The following is a 27,699-nucleotide window of genomic DNA, read 5'->3' as shown; positions in this document are numbered from 1 at the left end:
ACAGTTTTCTGTATTGAAAATCCCATCAGTTAACCCCAATTCTCTGCAAAATTACTAGTTTTGGATTTAATTTTCTTTCAAAAAATAAACACCTAACCAACCAACCAAACAAACAAACAAACACAGAAGAGCCTTACACTCTTCAGTTTCAATCGTAGACAACTTCAGTTTCTTGGAATGTCAGTGCAATCCCCAGAAACCCCTTTTTAAAAGTAAATATATATTATTTCTTTTCTGTCTGCCTTTCTTAAGGTAAAGGTAAAGGACCCCTGACCATTAGGTCCAGTCGTGGACGACTCTGGGGTTGCGGTGCTCATCTTGCTTTACTGGCCGAGGGAGCCGGTGTACAGCTTCTGGGTCATGTGGCCAGCATGACTAAGCTGCTTCTGGTGAACCAGAGCAGCGCACGGAAACGCCGTTTACTTTCCCGCCGGAGCGGTACCTATTTATCTACTTGTATTTTGACATGCTTTTGAACTGCTAGGTTGGCAGGAGCAGGGACTGAGCAACGGGAGCTCACCCCGTCGTGGGGATTCAAACTGCTGACCATCTGATCAGCAAGCCCTAGGCTCTGTGGTTTAGACCACCAGCACCACCCGGGTCCCGGGTCTGCCTTCCTTACCAGTACATAACTGACAGAATTTTGCCACTATGACATGATTCCTTCACTTGCACAACTGTTCTTGGTGCTAGACATCTTTGTTCACATCCAATTTGCAAATAAACCCTTGTTTCTTTTAACAAAGACATCCTAAGGGGACTAGTGACATGTCACATGCCAAAACATCAGAGAGCCTCAGTGCCATTTTACAAAATGAGGAAGTGCTTTGGGAGAGGAGAATCTGGAACACAGAGATTCTGCAAGGATGGCAGTAAGTCACCTTTCTTCTGCCCACACCACTTCTCCACTCCAAATCTCCCTCTGGAGCGGCTGTGGCTGTAGCTCAGTGGGAGAACATCTGCTTTACCACCCAGAAGGTCCCAGGTTCAATCCCTGACATCTCCTGGAGGGACCCCTGCCTGAAACCCAGAGAGCCACACCCAGTAATTGTACACAATACTGAACTAGGTGAACCAATAGCCTGACTCAATCTAAGGCACATTCCTATCTTCCTGTATAATAATAGTCCCTTGGTGGGCAACGTGGAGTAGGCCAGGGGGTGAGTGTCTCTTTCACTAAGTTGGGGTGGCTGGAGCTTGGAACTGGGATAAGAACTACTAACTCAGCTGGTCATACTGGGTACTAACATAGGCTCTGGAGGGTCTAACCCTGCCTGGCTGTCAGCCATACATTCTCCCCTCCTTCCCATCTAGCATCATGTGTCACCAGCCAGATACTTTTACCAGCTATGGCTGGTATGCCGATTACATTCTTGGACAGCGACAGTCTGGCCGCAATGATTCATGCATCGGTAACCTCAAGGCTCCATAGTTGCAACGTTCTCTCTGTAGGGCTATCTCTGGACCTGGTCCGAAGGCTCCAGCTGGTCCCGCTCCTCTGAGGGAGAGCTCAGTCTTAAGGTCCAGGCAGGGCCAGCACCAGCATACAGTGGTGGTTCCAAGTTTGAGGTGGTCCTTGGCAAAAAGGGAGGCCCCTCCTCCCCTGGGGGAATCCCGCTGGGTTTATCTGACGTTAGCAAAGAACCACAATGTTCCAGGCAATGTCAGGCAGCTGGGCCTAACTGTGGTTTTTAATTTCCCACAATGCTTCAGGTGGGCATTGTGTAGGGGTCTTGTGGGAAATAAAAAATGCTGTTAGATCCAGCTGCTTGGTGCTACTCAGAGCTCTATGTTGGAACAAAATATGTAAAAAGTGGCCCTGTCAGGAAGTTGGCACTCTGGCAGCTGCCCCAAGCTGCCAGGTGCCGATTCTGGCCACGAGTGACAGGAAAGTTTTAAGTATTACCTCTCTCACACACAGCCTGGTGCTGCTTCTCAGCTCAAAATTTCCTTCTCCCAAAAGAGTTTCTCATTTAAAACCAAAATCCACAGAGTGACTTTCTTTTATGCCATATGTATGTATAGTTTGCCTCTCAGTTGCTATTATTCTGTTCCTGAAAAAAACACCCCCTGCACAAAGCCACTCCATACACAACTGAGGCGAAAGGGCGGGTTTGGGAGACTAACCAGGACCATTACAGAAGTGTTGTAGGAAGGTGCCACGGGTTCCCCACAGGGCATATACTCCTCTCAATAACTCCAGTAGCTTCTTTTTTCAATCCAAAGGTGCTTCAGAGTTCAAATTGTGATCCACGATAGAAGGTATTTATGGCAGCACCCGCAGAGGAGGTCAGAGCCCTCAGCTATATTTCAAAGGTGTCCTCTGTCATTAGCTTTGTTCCCCGAGGGGATTTCTCAGGTATTCTGTCTTATCTTGAATGCGCAACCTGAGCAAGGCCTTTGTGTCAAAGAGATCTCTCAGGTACCACAAGCCTTTGAAATGGAAGGGGCTGTTTAGATTCTTCCAGAATCTTTAAAATCACCCCACATTCTGCTCTGTCATTCAGGTGTACGGGAGGAGAGAAAACAAAATATAAATGTCACCAGGTGAAGGAGGAAGTGTGTGACGCAGCTTGCTTCTTGACACATTACAAAATTCCTCCATAACAATTGCTCCTGAGTAACGAATTAAGGTGTAGCATGCAGGTAATGAAAAGCGGTGACTCCACAGGTGTGCAAATTGTGAGTGTACAAAATGCAAAGAAACTGCAGTTGGTACCCCCTGGACTGTTTTCAAAATTCTGTTCCTAAATATCGTGGCTGGCCCAAAGCATTTTGCTGCCTGAGAAGGGCAAGTTGAGACACCCCCATTCCCCGCCTTCAGATTCCACGTATAGAGGCTTACTGGACCAGCCGTTGAATCTTATTTCAATACAGGTGACTAGAGATTTGCAAATCTGTCATTTTTGGTTCCTCTCAGCTTCTTATTTTTCCATCTTGAGTACAGTCCTCCACATTAACTTTCAGATTTACTCATTTTACTTCATGAAGATTCATCAACATTTTAGTGGGATTTTTGCCTAGTGTGTTATTTTCACTAATGCACCATATCCTAGTACAGTATGTCCATTTTTGTATGCCTTGCCTGGCTGGAGAACTGTACAGCAAAATTTGAAGAAGTGTGAATTTCAAAGGATGGCTGAGTTTCACTTCACATAATATTTTGGAAAGTGCAAATTACAGAGGTTCCATCCACGTTGGTGAAAGCCACCACACTTGGTATTGTTTTATATAAAACCACTTTGTTGATTAAGTGGTATATAAATATTGACAAATAAAAATAAAATAAATTAAAAAATCCTGCTAGCTTGGGCAGTTCAGGACAGGCCATGTGATGCACACAAAGCTCCGTCCGACATTTCACTGCTGCTTCCTGCCCCACAGCATCTGCCACCTGAGGCAGCTGCCTCATTCTGCCTATTAGCAGGGCCAGCCCAGGAAATACTGTATATATTATAGACAGATAGATTTAACATCCTCACCAGTACAAACATCCTCAGAGCAGCTCCCAAATCAACAACAAGAGAATTAAAACAAATAATAAATTAGGATTGCAATCCTATACACATTTGCCTGGTAGTCCCATTGAAATCAGGGGGACTTACTTTTAAGTAGGCAGGTATATGAGTTTCTTTGACACCAGGAATAATCACAACTGGTCTGGACACAAGGTTATCAGATGAAGAAGACTTGGGTAAAAGATCAGGGGGAATTTTCCCTTGCAGAGGGGAGAAGCTAGTCAAACAAGTTTTGCTACAATGTTTAGGGCTAACTGATCACTCTGTTTGGGGTCAAGCTGGAATTTTCCCTGAGGTCAAGCTGGCCATTTATTTACTGAACTATGTTTCCATTCTTGTCTTTCTCCAATGACCTGAGCTCAAGATGGGCTAGCAAGTGTGCTATGAAGCTGTTTTTTCCTGCCTCTGTAGCACATTTGCTCTGCTGGAGTGTTTAATCTATCGGCTTTTTACTATATAAAAATCCAGGTAAATACTATATATAAAAATCATTTCCTGCTGGATTCTCATGAAAGGGTGACCCTTTTAGCCATTGCAGGATTTGCCTTTGCAGCAATTTAAAATTTGGCCTAATTTATTTACTTATGGGACGCAGGTGGCGCTGTGGGTTAAAGCCTCAGCGCCTAGGACTTGCCGATCGAAAGGTCGGCGGTTCGAATCCCTGCGGCGGGGTGCGCTCCCGCTGCTCGGTCCCAGCGCCTGCCAACCTAGCAGTTCGAAAGCACCTCCGGGTGCAAGTAGATAAATAGGGACCGCTTACCAGCGGGAAGGTAAACGGCGTTTCCGTGTGCGGCTCTGGCTCGCCAGAGCAGCGATGTCACGATGGCCACGTGACCCGGAAGTGTCTCCGGACAGCGCTGGCCCCTGGCCTCTTGAGTGAGATGGGCGCACAACCCCAGAGTCTGTCAAGACTGGCCCGTATGGGCAGGGGTACCTTTACCTTTACCTTACTTACTACCTTCTCAGTCGTATGATAAATAAAGTTAGACTATATTGCTATTGTTAATATTTCCTTTTGTTGCAATTATGACTTCTTTTGTTCTGTGGCTGAAACAAAAATGCTAAATTGACAGACTGACAATTTGGTTGTAATATTTTTGTAGCTCTTTGCTGACTGGGGCTGACAGGAGTTATCATCCAAACTATCTGGAGGGCACCGGGTTGGGGAAGGTTGACATAGACCTTAGCTGCTGAAGTGATGCACTGGGATCTTTTGAAGGGCCCAGCTGCCACACAAGACCCCTCCTCCCTTGTGCCAAATGTAATGAAGGGGAAAATACAGCTTTTTCTTCCATTTCCCCCTAATATTATACAGTGGTACCTTGGTTTATGAACTTAATCCGTTCCGGAAGTCCGTTCTTAAACCAAAGTGTTCTTAAACCAAGGCGTGCTTTCCTATAGCAGCGGGGGACTCAACAGAACACACTCAACAGAAAGCGGAACATGTTCTTATTCCAAGGCAAAGTTCACAAACCAAAACTCCTACTTCTGGGTTTGCAGTGTTCTTAATCCAAGTTGTTCCTAAACTAAGCTGTTCTTAAACCAAGGTACCACTGTACATTGATTTTTCTAAAAGTTACATTCATAAACAGAACCAAATGAAAACAAACCCAAATATATACCCAGAAAATGAGCATAAACCACCCAGACCATAACATTGTATGTATAAAGGAAAAGTCAACCCCCCACTAATCCCATTCCCCAAATGTGTAATATCAAACACAAGTTATAAGAGCTACTTTACAATTTTTTCCACATTATTCACCTCCCCTGCCTCTCTTTGTCCTTCGGTTTTGTGAGGATGTGTAAAAGCATGCCTATAGACACTTTTCTTAATTAAGTAGTTATTTAAGCAAAATGTTTTTGCCACTGCTTATTCGTTTATTTAATTATTAATCATTTAAACATTTATTTACTGTCTTACTTAATTATTCCCTTTACAAACTTACATATTTTTTTGTCTCGTTTTTAGATTAGGGCTAAATGTGTGTTTTCATTTTGTATAACAATTTTTTTTATAAAAACCTACAACCGCAAAGAAAAGGAATATCTATTTCCCATGATCCCCCTTCGCTATACACTCCTGAGGTGACAGGAAAGTGCTACGCAGCTTTGAGTGGGGCTGCCCCATAGCTCTTTTGGAGCCAGTCAGGGCACTTCCAGCCAACCTGTGAACTGAGCATTCACCCCAACTATGGGGAGATGATATGACTGCGTCAAAGCAAGGCTGCGCACGCGCACACCATACACTTAAAGCACATTTACAGCATGTGGCTTCCTCCAAACAATCATGGAAACTGTAGTTGACTCCTCACGAGGCTACAGTTACCAGTCATCGTAACAAATGGTACAAGATTCCTGTTACTTCCCTTCTTGCTAAAGGTCTGATCTTGAGGAAAAGTGGGTTTGCTACGCAAGACCTCCCAATCAACTATAACAGCAGCATCCGAATTTGCCAGTATGTGGTAGAATGAATCCCACCCGAAAACAGACTGGAAGCCCCCTCAGCCACTCAGTCTTCCTTGTTTCAACCCCGAGTCACCCAACATAGAATAAAGCATACAACTCTCAAGCAAAGCCTGTTTCAATTGTGGTTTTTTGCTTTCAAAATAAAGACCTAGCGCTATTCATCGAAAGGCAGGCTAGAGGCACAAGTAATCAATAAAGCCTGCAGATTATCAGTTTCAGGGTGGCCTTGTGTCCTACTTTAGACTGGGCAGGATTATAATGATTCAGGTGGTCCTTGAGGTATCCTGCACCCAAATTGTTAAGTGCCTTGCAAATTAATGCAAGTACCTTGAACCTGGCCCCGTAGGCTATGGGAGAGCTGTGCAAGCTTTCAAGCGCCAGGGCTATATGCTAGCAACCTCATCAATGGTTTAGCTGCAGCATTTTGTACCAGCTAGAGGCCCAATGGTAGCCCCACACAGAGCATTAAACCTGCCTATAATTTTTTACCCTAGTATCAGAGGCAGTATGCCCCTGAATGCTGATTGCTGGGGAATGGGAGCAGGGACTGCTTGTGGGTTTTACACAGGAACCCATGTTTGGCCACTGGGGGAACAAGATGCAGGACTAGATGGGGTTCTGGTCTGCTCCAGCAGCCAAGCTCTTCCTACATTTCTCTCTGAGAGCTTCCAGTTTGCCTAGCTGAGTCATTCAGTCTTGCAAAAGAGCCAGGTGCCTCTTGGCAAGGTATATAGGAGGACTCTTTATGTGGCTGTTCAACAGTATAATCCATTTTACAAATCGTGTGCTCGAGACATTCTGTTTTCTTTGCAAAAGGCCTAGATTTGTTCGGCTTTGGGTGTACATGAACCTCGACAGCAGGGAACAAAGTCCCGCTGTTCTTTGGGGGAGGCTCTGTTTTCTGCGCAAGCCATGGTAGTGTCACTCTCCATTTGTTCAAACATATTTTGATTTCTCGGGGCCAAGAGGCCCTGCAGCAGAGATTATACTTGGCAAATAATAACGGCAGCAACCATAACAATACTTTTCTGCGGGCAGAATGCAAAATGCGAATTTCCACCTGCCATTTTGGAAATTATTGGCTGAAATTAACTACAGGCAAAAGACCTTGGGTAGAAGTTGCAAAATCTGCAATCCATAACTTTCTTTTTGCAGGACTGCACTCTAGTTATCCTAATGCCTTCAGTGCGATTATTCTGGAGGAAGCAGTTTGGGAGGAGTGTAATCCAGAGCCTTGTTTACATCAAAGTTTGTTTTCAAACCATGGATCAGTTCTGATTTGTAGATCATATGCTGGAGTAAATGTAAATTGAGGCTGCATTTTAAATTGCATTTTAGCCTGTATTTTAAATTATTTGTTTTTTTCCCCCTATTAAGCTAGGAAAGTTTCAGAAAAGGGCAACCAAAACAATCAAGGAGCTGGAACAACTCCCGTATGAAAAGCATGAACAAACATGCACAAAGCTAGGAAATGCCAGAAATTGCTTTAACAGCAATTTTTCAGAGTCCTGATATTTAAGCCAAAGCACCAGCAAAATTTGCTAACTCTGATAAATAACAACAAGCAAGAAATACTATAAATAGGTGCGGTCTCACAACTCTCTGCCTAGCCTACCTCAGAGGGTTGTTGTGAAGATAAAGTGGGGGGAGGGAAAGGCAATGTACACAGTCTTGGAAGGAAAAGCAAGATACAAATGTACAACAAGAAATATGTACAAGAAATGTACTGCCACAAAATGTAATGGTGGTCATCAGCCTGGATGCTTCTCAAAGAGGATTAGATAAATTCACAGAGGATAGCACCATCAATGAACGCTAAGTATGGTGGCTGTTACTATATCTCAGGTGTCAGTATGTTTCTAAATACAAGTTGCTGGGGAACCTGAGTGGGGAGAATTCAGGGCCCTGCTTGCAGGCTTCCCAGAGTCATTTGGTTGGTCACTCTGAGAACAGGATGCTGGACTAGATGGGCCTCTTTTGGCCTGATCCTGCCCTCCTATAGATGCACGAACAGCACTCAGCTTTGCTACTAGATAGGACTCACAGTCTGGCCCTAGACAAGAGTCTTGCAGCTTCAGCTCTGTGCCTGTGGAATGGGAGCCACTGAGGTGAGGCAGATGCACAGAGACTTGCAAACGCTTGGCAAATTAAAAATGGTAAGCAGTGATATAAACAGTGGCAGGGAGGGCTAGTTCAGACAGTCTGACACCAAAGGCAAACAGGTATGTCAAAGGGTATGCAAGGTGGCTTCCAGTAGCTGAAGGGAGTTTCCTGGGATGAAGTGTCTTTCTGGACGAACCTCATTCCTCAGAGCAATGCCAGAGGCTGGGAGCCAGTCATGCCTCCTGCGGCTACGATGAGGGTGCAGATACTTTGTGGGATAGCTGAATTCAATAGGGGATTCGCCCAGGCTGTGAAAAGATAGGTCTGTTACATGGCTAGTAGGCATGATAGATAAACGGAGCCTCCATTTTCAGAAGCCAAATGCCAGATGCAGGGCAGCAACAGTGGGAGAAAGCTTTTGCCATTATACCTTTTGCCTTTTCTTGGTGGAAACAAGATGCAGAGACAGTTGGGACTTATATCCTTATGGCTGGCGTTCCTTAGCCCTAAGGTTGCCATAATGACAACAACAACAAAAACAGGGAAGTTTTGGAGTTCTGCTGTTCAAAAGAAGTTGGGTTGGTGTCTGTTCTCAGTGTCGGAAGATAATGGTTCAACAATTTTTGTGTTCAGATTTTCACTTTTTGAAATATGGCAACCCTAGGTGAATTATTAACATTCGTTAAATATCAATTAATTGAATTCCTACTCCTCCCTTCCTTCCAAAGGAGCCCAGGGTGATAAACACATCAAAAAATAAATTAAAATTTATTTTAAAAAACCCAATCATGCTAATAATGCTGGGTAGGTGCAAAGAAACCTACCCATGCAGAGTCCTGCATTCTCAGTGTCCTGTCTAAACCAGGTTTCTGGCAGCTGCCTGAGCAGGCTTAGCATGCCACAGGTTTGTGTTGTGAGCAGATATAAGCTATGAGGTGAAAATTCAATTCAGTTCACATTTAAAGGCAAACCTACCTAATTTGCAGTTTCCAAAACACACAGCCATCTTTTGAAATTCACACTCCTCCAAATTTTGCAATCTGTTCTCCACCCAAGTAACGTGTAAAAGATGCACATTATTAAGACAGAGTGTGCATAAAAAGATACACATTACTAGGATAATGTGCATAAAAATGGGTTATATTAGGTGAAATCGCTTTGCAAAAATCTGTATATTAGATGGAATTGTATACAGACGTGTAAAAGAAATTTGCACTGAAATGCTGGTGAATTTACATGAAGACTTAAAAATATAAATCACAAAGTGACGTGGAAATATGAAGAATTAATGTTAAGAGTGAAAGAATGAGAAACTGAAACCAAGAGATTTGCCCATCCCTAGGCAGGTGTTCTACTAGTATGCCAACTTTATACACGATTGCAGCAGCCAGCAACTTGGTTTAGATGTGATGCCAGGCACATGTTGCTCTGCACGGATACCTTTTTTACTCACGCCGCAGGGTCACATTTAAATCAGGGCTTGCATTTAAACCAAGTCCTCAGGCTGTTCTTATCTGCAAAATGGCAACAACAGTCACCTAAATCGTAGGGTTGTTTTGAGGGCAAACGCAATAAAGATTATAACAGAGTTTGCAAAAGAAAAGCATTGCATTAATGGCAAATGAATACAGTAGAATCAGAAGTGAAACCAGAGGGGGATCTGGATTAGGCCGCTAATAATCCTAAACTGCTATTTTTCTAAAAAAATGGGGGCAGGGGGCAGGGGAGCAGATGAGCAGGATTGGAACAGCACTAACAGGAGGAAGTTAACTCATACTTTCTGCCACAATTCTGGCAAAAGTACCTGCTCCCCAGCATTGCTGTTAGTCATTAGAACAGCCAAATCACAGTGTACAACCAGATTCCCAATGAGAAGCCCACAAGCAAGATGTGGCTGCAACACCACAACTCCCATAACAGCTGCAATTCCCGCCATCCAAGAAGAACAACTTCCAAAGGCTTAACCCTAACTTTTGAGATCCAAGTAAAATCATGTAGGTTAGAAATTCCTATAAGTCTGACTTTCAAGTAGGGATGGAGGAGAAATTCTATTCAGTTCACATCCGAAGCCAAATCTATCAAATTTGCACTTTCCCAAACAGTATGCATAACGCAGATGTTTTTTGAAATATGCGTTTATCCGCATTCTGCAATGCAGTTCTCCAACCAATGCTTACAAAAACGCACACAGTAGAAGAACGTGTGCATAAAAATGAAGGTATTAGTGAAAGCTAACACTCAGAAAATGCATTATGTTAAGGGGAATTGGTTATAAAAATATGTTTATTAGGAGAAATTCTCACTAAAATGCTGACGGATTTTCATGGGGATGTAAAACACTCCCCCCCCCCCCAAATTGCTGCAGAATGTGGAGAACTGTATTTAAGATTGCAAAAACGAGAAACAGAGAACCAAAACATATCCTTCCATTAGGGTACAATGCACACACACACTTGAAGGAGTGTGGGGGTGTTGCAGCGTGCTTTGCCCCCAACCTTTGCACTGGACAATTTTTAGGGAGCTCATTTTGTGACGGCTTAATGGCTTCCCCACAACCATTAACACTCACAGTAACGAACGTGAGAAGGGATTCTGACACTGTAATGAATTTGGCCCAAAGTTGTCACGCAAACACACAAGTTCACTGGAGAAATGAAGACGCACGTAAGAGGCGAGAACCGAACTGTCGGGATTTTTGCCCCTCACAAAGAAAACATATTCCACTCCCCCAAAGCACCGCAACGCCAGAGACCCCATTTTGCCAAACAGATGAGAATCGCCTGCGTTGCACAAAGGAAAGCAAATGAGAGTCTGCGCCCCAACAGCAAAACTGTTTTAAAAAATCTGCTGTACCTGCAGCAAAAAAAACCCCTAGCCACCCAGATTCATTGACACACACACACCTCTAATTAGGCAAGTCGTAACAAAGTATGTGGAACTTTGCGATAACTGGTGCCTTGCAGGCGTGGCGAGGGCAGAGGAAAAGCTCACAGCCTTCCACATGGCCCAGAGTGCTTTATCACACACACACACACACACACACACACACACACACACCTTGATTCTACACTCTCCTTAATTAAGCATTATAAATATCATTTTAAAGAAAGGGACTGCTGTTGGGGCTTAGCCCTGGGGCAGTAAACTCTCTTTTAAGTTTTTCCTTTGTTTTGCTGATTAGGTAATTTTATACAGAGTTACTGCAGCAAAATATGCATGAGAGGGAGATGAAGAGAGTTGTGTTACATATGGAACAGTGCTCAGTTTTGAATGGAAACAGGACAACTCACAATTAAGCCCTTTAACACCCCTCACCCACATCCCTTCAAGTTGTAGGTGGCTAAATCTTGAGACAGAGGCCCCACCAAAGAGCCATGGCTTCCACCAAAGAATCATGGGGACTGTGGTTTGTTTGTTAAGGCGCTCAAAGTAGGTAGGAGGTCCTGTTCCTCTCACAGAGCTACAATTCTCAGAGTGGTGCAACAATCTTCCCAGGGAACTCTGAGAATTGTAGCTCTGTGGAGGATGAATAATTTGGTGGCAAGTTTGTGTGGTGGTGTGGTGTGGTGTGGTATTGTGGTTTGCACATGATATGGGCGAGAAAACATAGCTTCCGTTTTCTATTTGCTGCCTTGATCCTTGTTCTTACATTTCAGTCTCCTTAACTGTAAAATGAGGAAAGAATTGTAACAAATTCATTTGTTGTTTTGAATAAGTAGGGTCGCCATATATATCAGAAAATTCCGGTAATGTTGGGGGTGGGGAGGAGGCTAAATTGGTGCCCGGCAGGAATTTTCAATTTAATAGAAAATGTCCAGGATTTCGTCTGTTCCCCGGCAGAAGCGGAAGCGCTGTACAGTGGTCGCTTCCTTGTTGCATCCGTAAAGTGCAATATGCAAATGTGACAGCAGATGGCGATGGTGAGCTATGGCAAATTCAACCCCCCCCCAAAAAACGTTTTTTTAAAAAAGCATTTTCACAGTGTTTTTTTTATGTGTGTAGATTCCACCTTGGTGTCAGATCCTGCAAAAGACTATAGCTCAAGTACAATAGTTTATTATAACTATAAACATTTTGGATCTCTAAGAAGCCACGTTTTCTCATGTTTCAGCAGTACATAACAACCACTATATTTTGTGGTGCGGGGAATTTTAAAGAAACCCAGTATAAGGCACAAGATGGTCGTAGTCTCCATTCTGTCTTGGGAAACTCTCAGAGAATTAAACAACCCAAGAATGCGACGTACCCTCCAATACCTGACAAATTTAAAGAAGTAGCATTTTCTTTTAGACAAAGGCTGAATTTTAAGCACAGAAGGAAAAGGGTTTCCCATTCTATAGCTTACTTCCTGACAGTCTGATGCTCAAATTCCTTAACTCTGAACCAAGGATGGGTGGATCTGATGATTTTGGTTTCTCATTTTTCAGTCTTAAATTCAAGGGAAAATACAGACTGCAAGAAGGAAGTTGTGGAGTGTGATAGTTCCAGCCTTGCAATGAGACCTCCACCTTCCCTCCACTACCAAGAAGTCCTTGCTTTACCCACAACTATGAATTGTCTTGTTTGAGCCTGCATGGAAGAAATAACTCACAAGGGGGTAGCAAGCAAGCTGCACATAGGAACCAGCCTTATAGAGAGTCAGAGCATTGATCCCCTTAGACAGTGTCAGACCACTGATCCATCTACCTTGGTGTTGCTGACTGGCAGCAGCTGTCCGGGGCTTCAGGCCGGGTTCCCTCCCAACCCTAACTGGAGATGCAGGGATTGAACCTGGGATGTTCTGCATGTTAAGCAGATGCTTTGCCACTGAGCTACGCCTCTTCCACTCTATTGCTTCACCAAACTCCTGCCAAGGGCGTCTTGTTACAAAGCACAGAACCCATGAAAGAAACCTTCAAAAGGCATTGTTTCCTTACCTCCCATAAAACTCAGGGTTTTTGGTAGCAAAGATCTGTGAATTTTTTTTCAAAAGGTGAGGAGTTTTGTCATGGCCACAGGCTAAACGATAAAAGCTAACTGAACAAAACATGGAAGATTATGAAATCCCATGTCTGAGGTGGGGATGAGATTACAAAATTACAGATTGCTATGAAAGTGCATTTCAGTTTGGAAAGTCTAGCAGGGTCCAAGTAGGTATTGCTGTCGATTAGAAGATGCTCCAGTACAGTGGTACCTCAGGTTAAGTACTTAATTCATTCCGGAGGTCCGTACTTAACCTGAAACTGTTCTTAACCTGAAGCACCACTTTAGCTAATGGCTAAAGCTGCCGCCGTGCCGCCAGAGCACGAGTTCTGTTCTTATCCTGCAGCAAAGTTCTTAACCTGAAACACTATTTCTGGGTTAGCTGAGTGTGTAACCTGAAGCGTATGTAACCCGAGGTACCACTGTATTAGGCACAAGGTCAAGAATGTGCAGGCCAGCAGCCTGTATGAAGAGCTGAGAGAACAGGCACTATAACTAGGAACTGGGGGAAGTTGTGACAGTGATCTGCAATAGACTCTGCCGGGCTCACTGCAAGGCCTGGAACTGACTTTTCTGTTACAAGGCCTTTAAGCAAGTCGCTGGCAGCTCCACCTCTCCAGCCTTCCACGGCTGCCTCGCAGTTCAATTACTCCATTGCTAAACAGATTGTGTTAAATACTCACTGACTCAGTGTAAGTATCAATTTGTGCAATGGGAATATGGATCCGCTCCAACCAGATCTATAATTACAGCGCTGTACTAAAGAGATGGGGAATAATATACCCCGGGGACTCACAGCCAGGCAGGTCTTCTTGTTTACAAGCTTGCTCAGAGGTCAGTAATGGAGAGTTCCCATTCTTCCTAGCTTTGGTCTGCTGTTGCTGCAATAAATGCCTCTCTGGCTTGAAAGGCAGCCATCTTTCAGGCACCTCAGTTACTAGGGAGGCGACAGTCGTAACCTTTTCTTTAAAAAAAAAAAAAGCCTCTGGAGTCCAGAGTCAGCAATTCTAATTTGCAAGGCTGGCTTTTTAAAAGAGTGCAAGATTGTGACTCAACCAATACAGACCCCCTTCTCCCTTGGTTCCTCTCTCATTTTGGAGACCTGCTCAGAGTGCAGTGCTCTCATGACATCGCCTGCCGCCTCCTGCTTATGCAGAAACAGAATTAATTAATTATACATCATTCATCCCTGGCAGATATTTATCCACCCTTTAAAATAAAAGTCCTCGGCTAGGCTTGCTTGACAAAGGGAGGAACAGGGATGGGCAGGAAGGGAGATTTCAACCATCAGCAATCGGCAACAGAGGAGATGGAGCTGTAGTGAGGGAGGAAAGACAAACACTTTTCAAAAGTGAATCCAACTCGCTTTGTACGTTCTCCACATCTGTACTCGGAATGTCGGGGCTATAAATTGGCTGGGACAGCAAGTTTCAAGCCTCTCTCCTTGCGCACACACACACTGCAACCTCTTCTGCAGTCATTTATGTATTTATTTTATTGAATTTGTATAGTGTTCTTTGTCAAAAGACCACAGGGCACAGAACTTAAATGCCAATACATAATATAACATAAAAATCAAAAGTTATAAAAAAGCAATTGTAATAATTCACCTGCTGAAATGCTCCTGTGTGGGGACTGCAGAACCCTCCTACTTTGCAAACCCTCCAACATTTTATAAAACTAGGAAGAGGATTGCACCATGTCTCAATTCCCATCATTGTCAAGGATCAGCTGCCTGCCCTGATGTGGCTGTTAAAATCGGAGAAGACTAAGGATGAGCAAGGTGGAGAATCTCCAGGTGTCGCTGAACTCCCAATGGTCAAGGAGTAAATCTGCAAACACTTCAGTTTTGCTGTCTGGCTTCGAATGTGAGCCAGCCAAGCAGAAAAGTCAGTCCACCATCAAGCTTTTCCTCACCTGCGGACACAATCAGCTGCTCGACCCACCAGCACAAAGTGACTGGTTCACTGGAGTCCTACAGGCTGTAGTCATCCTCAGTTGATTTCCCGTGTGCCTGCTTCTGACCCCATTCCCACCCCCAAATCCCTTCAAGAATTGGCTTCCATCTCCTTAGGGAAAGTGTAGCAGCAGCTCTTTTGGACGCTTCTAACAGGTAGGTGGAGATGAGCAAGGAAGGGAAGAATGATGCAATCCTACACCAAAATAAACGTGACTGCGAGGGAATTAATTCTGCACACTGCCAATTAAGGCTCCATCTCTCTGTTCACATTTTCTGGGAGCCTTGGCTGGAAGTACAGCATAAATAGGACTCTCAGCCCTTTTACAGCAGCCTAAGCAAAAGGCATCCCAGATTTGGTCAGAAGTGAAAGCCGTGTTTTCTCTTGATATAAATGCTGTCTAACTCGATTGGGACAGATCTCTTTCTACTGCCATGGAATGTGGGGAGGGGGGAAAGAGACTTGGCAAAAACATAGGAGGATTCCACCGTTTCCATCCACCAAAGTCTCATAGAGGGGTCATGGGAGTGTAATTATATAATACATTTGTTAATCAATACAATATATAAAGCAGTATGTATTATATCAGTATAAATTTAATATCCTCTTTGCAGGTTTTCTTTTTACAACTAAGCAGCATATAAATTCTCTGAAATAAATAAAAGATTTATAAACTGCTTGATCAAAGTGCTCTCTAAACAGCATACAACAGAAAGTGTAGAAAAAATGCAGCTAAAACCCAGTTGGGGAAAATTGTACATAAAACTGTTCATGAAAAAAACATATAAAATACATTATATTCATAAAAATCCCTTGCTGTACTGTGCACTAAAATTAGGACACATTTTCATGAGAATTAAAAGAATAATAATCCCAAAACTGGTGCTGAAAGTTGAAGAACTGAACTTAAGGCTGGAAAAATGAGAAACAAAGAGAAAAAAGAAATTGACAGAATCCCTCCTGTTGAGAACTTACTTAGTCTAAAAATAGTGAATGTTTAAAAACACACAGAAATGGCAGAGAAGCCAAACAGGCACTTATCCCTGTGCTCGCTAAACATACAGTTCTTTAAACAAAGACTGTGCCAAAAAATAAATAAATCCTCGAGACATGTGATAATGGATCATAACCTCATCTGATGGAATAATGGGTGGGTTGATTTTCTACAAAATTGCAAATTTTGACAAGGATTTGAACCAAAAGACAAACCCCAACATTGTGATTACAGCCAAATTTTCCAGCCTTGTAATAAAAAATAAATATATTGCTGGAGCACATTTTCTACATATTATCTCTTGCTCGCTTGGCACACATGCAGAAATAAGCAAACAGTGGCATGTAATGAATGCACAAAACCCCACATTGTGTACCCGGCTGGTAAAGCATTTCTTATTCAGCGGTATTTAATAAAAAGCCTGTTATGTTCTAATTAAAGCAAAAATCATTACGGTCGTTAGCACTCAGCTTGCTTTCCCCCCCTTTCTGGTCTTTTTTTTTAAATGTAACATAATGATTTATTTATTTTTAATCTGCAAGAAAAACAATTTCCCTGTGTAACCAGAAAAGGCTGAGCAAAATGACAACAGCAGTTTCATCTTATTTCTCTGTGCCTCCAACATCCACCGTGCCGTCATATTTCTACTTTGTTTTTTAAGTGTACTGGGATGGGGTTTTCCCTTCCTGGTGTGAAAATGTCTAAGGTTGAGGGGGGTGGAGGTGCTAGCTTAAGCAAACTAGAGATCACAGAATCATAGCCTTATCCTCCATGAATTTGTCTGACACTCTTTTGAAGCCATCCAGGTTGTTGACTACCACTTTAGAGAGAAGCAGTGTACTGGGGACAAACAAGGAGGACATCATCTTCATGTCTTACTACTGAGCCTCTGGAAAGTGTTTTCTGGACAAAATGGATTTCAGGCTGATCTTTCACAGCAGTTCTCTGGAGTTATGGAAGGCTTGTCTCACGCTAGTTCCTTATGGAGAAGCAGGGAATTCCCACTTTTCCTGCAAACATCTGAAGCAGTACAGGGGCAGATCAAGATCAACTGGATGATCTGCAGCAGAACAACAGTAGTTTCTGACACACACGCAAATACACAGCAGCTAAGACTGCTGAAATGAAGGGTGCTTCCAGATGAGCATTCCTCCTGATGTGTTTGCACAAAAAATGCACTGAGGTTATTACAGATTGCTGTTTCTTGAGGATCCATTCTGATTTGTTCATAAGAAGGACATATGATGTTGTCATTATGCCACACTTTCCAGGACATTTTCCCATCAATTTTCTTACCACAAAAATGTTGTTTGTTTGTTTGTTTTGGAAGTGGGCTTGTTGTATCAGAACACTAAAATCAACATTAAATTTACTGGCATATGAATTCATCATGCTGTCATACTTGACTGTTGTCAAGTAGTGCCAGTCTTTAACTGGCCAAAGAAAGATAGTCAGCTCAGCTCTGGGACTAGGAATGGGCAGAGGTCTATTTCGATTTTCACTTTTCCAGTCTTTCTTTCTCTTCCACATTTCCACATCAGTTTGCAAATTTCTTCTAATATTTTTGCAAAGCAATTTCCATCTCGTATGTTATTTTCACCGATACCTGGAGATACCCTAGTCTCTTAATTCTGAGTTTTCACCAGTTGCCTTTCACTCAAGTCACTGTCCCTGTTTTCAGATGGGATTTAATCACATATCAGGCCAATTCAGGTTGCACAAATAAAATGGGGATTTGGCAGTCTTGCGGAACAAACCCACTTCTCTTTCAAAAACTGAAATTTTTGCAATAAGGAAAGTGACAGGAAAATGCACTGGCAAGGTAACACTAGATTGATGCAATGTCATATAACCTCCCTGCAAATAATAAATAGCAGACATCATCTAACTTCTCCAAAAACTTTTTGTGCAAGCAAATCAGGACGATAATGCACAATAAACAGGTCATAGCAACCTCAGTCTTTGGGCAGCTCTACCGGCTAGCTTTAGAGTGTCTCATTTTAATCCCTAACCTCTAGGAACTCACACATAGATGTACGGTGTATATGCTGGTCACCCCAAGTGCACATCACTCATGTGGTGCAGTATCTAACTGGCTCTTTCCCATTGAGTCACCATTTTTTTCTCTGCCTCCAGTCAGTGGGTTCTAATAAATACAACAGTGGTGAATTAGAACCTGCTAGCTTGAAGCCAGCCAAGTCCTCATCTAAATATCTGAAGGGTTGTTACACAAAAATGATGGCGCAGATTTCTTTTCTGTTGCTCCAGAGGGCAGGAGGTTCCTATTACAAGGAAGGGGATTTTGACTAAATGTTAGGAGGAAGAACTTCCTGGTGGCATGACATGTTTGAGAGTGGAGCAGGCAGCCAGGGAAGGTGGCGGGCTCTCCTACCTTCCTTGGAGGTTTTTAAGCAGAGGCTGGAAGGCCACCTAGCAGGGATGCAACAGCAGCAAGTTTCCTGCATCATCAGCGGGTGTTGGTCTGGAATGATGTTGACACATGAAAAACGATTATAGCATTAAAGAAACAGAGTGAGAGTATGAATTGGCAAGTCTGTGGCATTTTTTTCTTTAATAAGGCCAAAGGGGAAGAGGTTAAGAGTCGCTGCGCTGCCAGTGAAGAAACCAATGACATCACCTAGAATGCAAGGATAATGGACACCGCAGACAAACGGTCCATAGGAGCCAATGGTGACCACAGGGAAACAACTATGTGTTAAGGTGCAGCCATCTGTCTGATAAACCAGCTAGAGAGGGGTTTACTAACTCAGTGGATGGGAAGATATTTCCTAACCCAGAAACCTGACCCACAGAAAATCCCAGAATAAAGATTGCTAAGAACTTTGGGTCTAGAGAACAACATGACCCATTTGAGGCTATGAAGAATATCAAAAGATTTCCACTCATCCCAACCAAAGACTAAGAAGCTACACTTGGGGCTGCTCCCCACCCCCCAAAGAAGCGTGCTTGTGTAAGTATGAATGCACTACAATTAGAAATATGAGCAAAATTAGCCCTGTAAATTTGCCATCCTGTTCTCAATAAACTTGGGACTTTCTGGGACACTCCCTTTACTGCAAGGTTCCTCCTCGCAGGCCAATGGATTGATCAGCATTGCTAGCAAAGTTTGAGGTGAAGCCCCCAGGTGAGACAGCACTGCTCCACATAACCCCAAGAGGGCTCATGAATTTACTCCAGGTGAGGAACAAGTTTGCACATTGCAGTGCAAACTAGGAAAAAGGAGTTGGCATGAAGCAGGAAGGGCGCCTTTTTGTGCCACAAAACCCAGACATCAAACCCCTGCACTAAAGTCATGTGGATTCTGCATCAGGAAAGGCTGATGTCTGCATCCTGTCTAAATTATGCAAATTAATCTAATTTGAATGTTGTTATGTTACTCCCTTCCTGAATCAACCAGAACACTATGATTTTCAAGCTGTGCTCCGTGGAATATGCAGCTCTTTGGAAACTTATATGGGGGTTCCTCAGGGAGGAAGCCTAGGGCTTGCCGATCAGAAGGTCGGTGGTTCTAATCCCCATGACGGGGTGAGCTCCCGTTGCTCGGTCCCTGCTCCTGCCAACCTAGCAGTTCAAAAGCACGTCAAAGTGCAAGTAGATAAATAGGTACCGCTTCGGCGGGAAGGTAAACGGAGTTTCCGTGCGCTGCTCTGGTTTGCCAGAAGCGCCTTAGTCATGCTAGCCACATGACCCAGAAGCTGCTCAGCGGCTCCCTCGGCCAATAAAGTGAGATGAGCGCCGCAACCCCAGAGTCGGCCATGACTGGACCTAATGGTCAGGGGTCCCTTTAACTTACAGGGAGGGACATCAGTTATGGTAAGCCAGCCTGCCCACTATCAGACCAATACTACTTTTTCTTCTCATTCTGCACTTTTATTTCTACTCTACTAGTCACATCAGATTTACAGTAGATTCTAATCCATGTTCAGTCCAGTACTTTGATTACTGTCTTGTATCCAGAGAGGCTTACTGCCTCCAACAATGAGGTGCAACATGACCATCCAAGCTAGTAGCCATGGATAGCCTTTTCCTCCACGAAATTCAGTGCATTGCTTGATACTGCACAAACAGGAGTTGTCGACACCCTGCTCCCAAGGGCCTTGTTCTAGCATCCCCCACCACGTTGTTTTGAGGTTGTCCAGAGGGCAACTCCAGGCACTGGTGGGACTGAAAAGGGGTGAGGAGAAGCCCCTCCTCTCCAAGTACCCCTCCCCCCCGGCATACAGAGTGCTGCGCTGCTGCCAATCTCTCCTCAGGTTCCTGAAGAAACCCTTCCAAGTTGTCACTCTTGCACGTGCACTTGTGACGTATGGCCCGCTCCAGTTCTATTGCCTGGAGGAACATCCAAAGTATTAAACTCATCTTTCTCTCCCTCCGCAAGGATCACAGAACCTGAGCAGCCTCCACAATGACTCCCCGTCATTCACCACTATTAGCATGAGGTCCTTCTGCTATGAAATTCCCCAACCTTCTCTAGGGCGCCTTCCCCACCCCACCTGCCCTGTGGAGAAGGCTGAAGGCCTGGGACTCTGGAATCTGAATCAGGATGCAGAATATGCTTGGGATATGCAACTGGTATTCCAAAGCATACATACTGCCTCCAACAGTAGAGGTACAACATAGCCACCACGCTTAGTAGTCATCAATAGCCTCCATGATTTTGTCTAATCTCCTTATACAGACATCTATGGTTGAAAGGACAATACTTCTGCTGATAAGCATGAACTTAATCATCATAACCAACCATTGGGCATTTCCATTGTGAGTTGGCAACAAGAGTAACAAAAACAGAAATTCTTCCTAAAAGTATTTCAGACCATAATGTGTTAATAATGGAATTGAAAGGGAAAGAAGAGACTATATTTAGGTGGGGGATGAATGATGGATTACTGGACAATCAACTAATACTGGAAAAGGCACAAAAGACATTGAAGGATTATTTTGAGCTTAATTTGAGTAATGAAATGCTTTGTAATGAGAAAATATGGAACCGATTTACATATAAGGAGGTGATTTTAAAATAATAAGATATAAGGTAAAAAAGTATCTATAGAAATACGAAGAATTTGTTAAAAGATGTTGGGAAGTCAGAAAGAGGGAGGGGGGAAGTTGATGCTCTTGTTGGAGCAATGCTTTATGATATAGATCTGTGTAATGAAATGTAATTAAATATGGAAAACTCAATAAAATTTATTATTAAAAGGGGGGGAACCACCTGTTTGATCAGCCTTCCCCTGACCATTAGCGCTAACACAATTGCCCTGTATAGGGCTCCTTTAAGAAGAAGAGTACACTACAGTATAAGTTTAATAAATGCAATAATATGAGGGTTTCCCCCCCTTTCCCCCTATGAATCAGTTTTGCCATTTTTAATCTTGTAAACCTCTATGAGATGATTCACTAATGCTAAACAGTATATGAATATTATTACATGAAAATTTTAAAATAAAGCCAACCTCTGGCTATGATAAACAGCCATTTCACTCAGCTTCGGCAAGACTCCCTGTGAGAGATCTTGTGTGTCCACTTGGAGATTGCTAAGTCTTAAGACAAATTGGAAAACGCTCAAAGGAGGATGATTAAAAGGGCTGGAAGATATTGTCCTAGGAGGAAACGTGGAAGAAATCAGTCTGTTCAGCCCGGGGAGAGGGTGGAATTTGGGAAGGGGGCATGTTGATAGCTATGAAATATTTAAAAGAATGTCAGAAAGAAGGAGGAGGGCTATCTTTTACGGTATCCCCTGGGGATCGCAGGACACAGAGCCCGGGGTTTAAATGACAAGATGATGTGTTGGGGAGGTTAAGTGTTGGGGAGGTGGAAGCTTCCAAGCTGCAGAGCAGTTCAAGAATGGAGCTGGTTGTTGTGGTAAATCACAGAATTGCTTCTATCATAGACAGGGCCTTGTAGAAAGCCTGTCACTACCTTGCAGGAAGAGGGCGGGAAAAGATGCCCAGGTTTCACCCTTCTGAGAACCTCAGCAATTTACTTTCTTTCAAAAAGCACAAGTTTCTTGGCTTTAGGGCTGCAAAGGTATACCTGAAACCTCCAAGGTCAAAGGGGGCACCTCACCATGATATCCAGTAGTCTAAAGAGTGGCCTGCATAGCTCCTTGCTCACCTGCTCCCACCCAACTAGCCAAACTGGAACAAATTGTTCAAAATATGATAAACTATGCAAATAAAATCGATTTTCAAAATCCTGATGGGATTCAGGATTTCTTGGCATGGCATTGTAATCACGGGGTGGGGTTAAGGAGTAGGCACCACCCTGATAACAGACATTTGCCCAAGACAGCAAACAATTTAGGGGGCAAATATTTTTGCTGCATATGCACCAGTGTTTCAACACAATAAACAGCAGGGGGAAAGGACACATATCTGTAACAATACCATGCCAGGCAGACTAAGGGTGTCTCCCCTGAGCACACTCTGTACCTGTTCTCTTGAGTTACCACTGCACACATTTCTGCCCCTCACACATTATGCCTTTCACTAGGAGACATGTCACTTACACGCAACAGACACATCTAATGTACAAAGTGTGAACTGGTTAGCCTGTGGGGGCACAAAGTGATCTGCAGGACATTGTTCCCAGTTCTGTGATTTATGCCAGCCTGTGGCTACATATATATATTACCCACATGGTATTTATTACAGTGACTAACAGAGAGATATAGCAAGTAAAGACATAGAGCAAAACATTTTGTTTTGCTTTAAGACTTTAATATTTCTGTTATGTTAGTCATCGGCATAAATATATGGTTATGCTGATTAATGGCATCCTTCTGGGATCTAGCACAAACTTGTCTGAAGAGTTGTTTGAAGCTTTAAGAGTCTAATGTGTGGGTGTGTATCTCACATTTATATCCCATCTTTCCCTCGATGAACTCACAAGTGGCAGACATGGTTCTCCCTCTCTCCATTTCGTCCTCACAGGAACTCTACAACATTGGGCTAGAAACAGTGACTGGCCCAAGGTCCCCCAGGGGGCTTCGTGGTCAAGGGCGGATTTGAACCCTGGTCTCCCAGGCTGTAGTCCAGCCCTCTAACCACTACACCACACTGGCTCCCTGCACATTTTTGTGTATTTGCCATCTTCAAAACCACTGATGGGAAACCCAAGGCAGGGCTCAGATATTTCATGCCTGCTATTCTCCTCGCGCTGCAGCATAAACCAATCCTCCACCTTAACTCCCTCCCCAACGATGGTTCAATAAAAGTATTTTTTAAGAAATAGGATAAATATTTTACAGAGAGGTGAGCCACTCCAATGACGGAGCTTGGCACCGCTTTAAGCAGATTGCTGCAAAACAAGCAGCCACAGAGAGCAGAGGGTGAATAGGAGCATGCAGCCGTGCCCCAGATGTTCGTCCTGCTTGCTCTGCATATATAGCCTGTCATCCCTCAGAATTCTTGCACAGCAGCAAATATTTATAACCTGCCCTTAACAGGAAAACGGAGATCGCTGTCAGTTTTCCTAAGCTTCTCAGAAAGCAAAATGAAAGAAGCAATGCATGCTGGGTGTACTTGAGATTGTACAGCTACATGTTCATCATTCTCAGTTTTCATTTTTGGGAGATGAAACTAGCAGTTCTCGTGGACAGAGTATTTTCTGAGATGGTGTGTAATACTCAACTTTTCTCCCACTCCACTTTGGTCCTGAGCCGCTGTTGTGGCGTCAGTGTCATTTTATCCCAGGTGCTGCTCGTTTTCGTCACATCCTGGCTGATCCCACCCCAACAGGGACCACGTAGTGAACAGGATGACATCACAGTGCTAAGTAGCCAATCTGAATGAGGATATCATTGAGGGCAAGTGAGGGCGATGTGAATGAATAAGAGAACAGAGGAACAGAGAAACTTGCCTCATACTGAGTCAAAGCATCTTGTTCACCTACGGAGGGACCCATGAAGAAACTCTCCCCACAGATTTCAGTACTCTGAGAGCACCTTTCCCCACAACACCCAAACCTTTGGATGGCGGGAAAGTGTTTCTGCCATGTGTGTCAGCAGTGAGAGGCATGGCTGTGGCGCCCGTCCATGGTGGAGTGTGTGCTTAGCCCATGTGCCTTCCCGCCTTCTTCACCTGGTCTTTGCTCATCAGGGGGCATATCAAGTATAACTCCTTAAAGGCACTACTGGTGCTCCCCAAATATTTGGGGTTACAGTTCCTGTTGGGCCCTGGCAGCCTGGCCAAAGTCTGGAGGCTGATGAGTGTTGCAGCACAAAATCTCTCGAGGGCACCAGGTTGGGGAAGGCTGTACCAGAAAAGCAAGGCAAGACATGGGAAAATACAAGAGACAGATTCCAAAATCTATAAAATCATAGCTAAAGTTATACAACTAAAGTGACACCACTAACAGGGGGCAGCTCCCTATGTCTTCCCCAGCCCTCCTTGGAGATGCTGGCAGGGACCGTCTGCATGTGGAGTATGTGAGATATACACCTGACCTTTCCTAAAAGAAAACCCTTTTCTCAAGCCAAGGATGAATAAGCTGGACGCCCCCCCCCCCAAGTGATCAGGCTCTGTGCTTTCATCTCCTTGCTCTCTGTGTTTCAATTAGTGGGCTTTATTGATGCCTGTTTTTTGTTTGTTGCCTTTCTTGTGTTTTCACTGCAATGGGATGCTGCCCAGAGGACCTTGGTGCTGGGCTGCATCTAAATAACAAAACACACTATCTTTCCATTTCATTTAAGTGAACATTAAGCAGCACTTTTTACACAGTTAGATACACTTTATTTTAATGTTGCTTGGTCTGTGTCCACACCATACATTTAAAGCACCCACCCACCCACCCACCCAAAATCCTGGTTTACCCCTCGTAGAGCTTTAATTCCCAGCACCCTTAACTAACTACAATTTCCACAATTTGGCAGAGGGGTGCTTTGTGTTTTAAAATGTCTGGTGTGCATGCAGCCTTGGAAATCCACCTCAGATGCTGAAGCATGACTTCTCTCCCCGCCCCCCGTCCCCCGTTTCCTAATGCTGGTCCAAATGGCCAGAAATACGGAGGGCAGAATCCAACAATGCATGAGCAGAACTTCCAGTCGTGCAACTGAATTGTAGCTTTCTCTCCTCTTGGTGCAATTTGTGTGCACCCCCAAAATATGCTCTGGAGGGTTCCCCAGCCTCCTAGAGCAGAGTTTGAGGGTGTGCAGGTGATTGGAGGGGGCAAGAAAGGAAGGCGAATTCTCATTGCATGAGTGGAAATCTCTTCTGCTCATGCAAGAGACACCATGGGATGCATGCAACCCTGTATATGTGATGGTTTATGTGCCTGTGCATTCTGTCTTCTGATACACACATTTGATGTGCACACCTGTATGAGAGGGATGCTTTATTCTTATGGTTCTCCCACACTTTTGGCAGGCGGGGGGAGGGAGCTGGGATGACTGTGGGAATCTGGCATGCACAGGTACGGATATTGCACATACACCCAACATGCCAGTTTCATTGTTCTATACAATGGGAGATGTTTCACTAGCAGCCTTTGTACATCTTCCAATTGTGTGATGTGAAACAGCTGTTGTTTAATCTGCCTGAAGTTACTGTAGTAAAAAGGATTGTGCAAGCGATTGCAGCCAGGGAGGAGGTGGCCCTGCATAATCAAATGCTATCAACTGCAAATGCACCTGGATTCTCTGGTCTGGAGCACTGGCCACCCTGACTGGTTACTTTAACTGGGAGAGAAGAGGAGTGCTACCCTACTAATTCTGCTCAACCTCTCAGTAGTGCTCAGTGCTGCTGCCGCCGCCCCAGCGGTGCTCTCTGTGGGTTTGAAGGCAGTGGCGTAGCGTGGGGGGTGCAGGGGGGGCCGGCCGCACCAGGCGCAACATCTGGGGTTAGGGCAAATCCACAGGTTAGGGGGCGCAAATCCACGGGTTAGGGGGCGCAAATCCATGGATTAGGGGGCGCAAATTACTTGCCTTGCCCCGGGTGCTGACAACCTACGCTACGCCACTGTTTGAAGGTGCAAGCACTGTGCCCTTTGCATTTGGAGCATGGAATCTTCAGTTTATGCAGGTGGCTCCCACCTAACTTGCTCTCCACTCCACCTGAATCAGGAGAGGATATGTGTATGTGGACCAGTGCCTAGAAGCAGGAATTGTCCAGATGAGAGCCCACATACTGATAACATGAAGGTGCTGTCTAGAGGCAGTTCCCAGGTCTGGGATTTGGGAAGACAAGATAAAGGCTTACAAGTTCAAATGTGCAGTTGAGATAGTGAAGTCACACATTGCCTCTTTTTAATGTGCAGCTGAAATGGACAGGTAAGCAGGTTTAACTTCAATACAGACAGAAGGCATAGATTAACGAGCTGTGCAATTAAGTCTCTGGAACTTCCTGCCACAAGGCATTGGGATGGCTGCTAGCATAAAGTGCTCTTTTGAAAGGATTAGGGAACTAATAGAGTAGATTGGCATTTTGTTGACAGTTTACCATCTACGTCCCCAAACATAAATATTTCCATAAAAAGAATACTGACGTTTTACCTGTCAGTAACTCTGTTTTAAAGGCCCAGTTAATGCTGAGTTTTGCTTGTGATGTTTGTGCTTCTGTAGTTAAATCCACTAATATTATGTCCTTATTAGTTCTCCACCTATTTCAATATTCTGTGTTTGAGCACCTCCACCCACCCAATATTAATAATTCTGAACATTTGTGCTCTTTCAAGTGTTCAAAGCATGACACATGCTTTGTCCTGTCTCTCCTGTCATCTTTTAAGACAAAAAAGGCTTAAAGACTTTCTTCATCATGAATATTATTTCATGCACACAGACACACAAGCCTGCAACGCCTATTTTCATTCACCTATTCTGCCCCCTTTCTTTTGCTACAATTTCTAGTTTCATTTATCCAGTGGCTAAGATCTGGCGCCCTATTACGTGCACAAGTGCTGTATAGCATGCCTAGGGCTGGATGTCTGACCTGTACACACTTACCTGAGAGTAAGTCCTGTTGAAATCAGGCTATTTACCAATGGGTAGACATGTATTGCCCAGGGTTCTGGGGCTACATCATACATTTAAAGCACCTGGCTTCCCCCAAAGAATCCTGGAAACTGTAGTTTACCCCTCACTGATCTAAATTCCCAGCACTCTAAGCAAACTGCAGTTCCCAGGATTCTGTGTGAGAATGGTATATATGCAAAGCCTAAATCTGCTAAATTATGCCCCTTAGGCAAGCCTCACCCAGACCAGATTTTTGAAAAGGATATCTGCTAATGAACTGTCGGTGAATAGGGGTATATAAATATTTTTAATGAATTAAAAAACAGTCATTTTCACGTGTCCCACTTGTGTATATTAATGTGGTTAAGGTGGGACTGAAAGTTCATGTTTTTTCAGAAATTACTACGCAATGATTCTTGACAACCCAAATTGCAATTCATTTTGCAAACAGCAGAAAACCAAATTCTTCCTGTGTTGCAGGACGTAGGACCCAAACCAATGGATTCAAATTACAAGAAAGGAGATTGTTCTGACTAAACAGAGGGGAGAACTGTCAGATGGTAAGAGCTGTTCAACATGGAACAGACGACCTCAGAACATGGTAGACTCTCCTTCACTGGAGGGTTTTAAACAAAGGTTGGATGGTCATCTGTCAGGGATTTGTTAGCTGTGATTCCTGCGTTGAAAGGGGTTGGGCTAGATGACCCCTGGGAAGCCTTCCCATTC

At 44.0% G+C, this 27,699-nt stretch overlaps 1 protein-coding gene across 5 annotated transcripts in view; it reads right to left on the bottom strand.

The window, feature by feature from the left end:
• TFAP2E (transcription factor AP-2 epsilon) overlaps positions 1 to 27,699 on the bottom strand; it is a 75,561-nt gene that overhangs the window by 23,369 nt on the left and 24,493 nt on the right. For 2 of the 5 annotated variants that reach the window (XM_079987765.1, XM_079987766.1), the window contains exon 4: positions 18,397 to 18,486. The exons of the other annotated variants lie outside the window; for them this stretch is intronic. In XM_079987765.1, coding sequence (XP_079843891.1) covers positions 18,397 to 18,486 — 90 coding nt within the window. The remainder of the gene's footprint in view (positions 1 to 18,396; positions 18,487 to 27,699) is intronic. 5 annotated transcript variants of the gene reach the window in all.

Source organism: Podarcis cretensis (genome assembly GCF_951804945.1).
Source record: "Podarcis cretensis genome assembly, chromosome: 8".
Lineage (NCBI taxonomy): Eukaryota > Metazoa > Chordata > Lepidosauria > Squamata > Lacertidae > Podarcis > Podarcis cretensis.
Note: the sequence above shows the minus strand (reverse complement) of the source record. Positions and strands in the feature narration are given on the sequence as shown.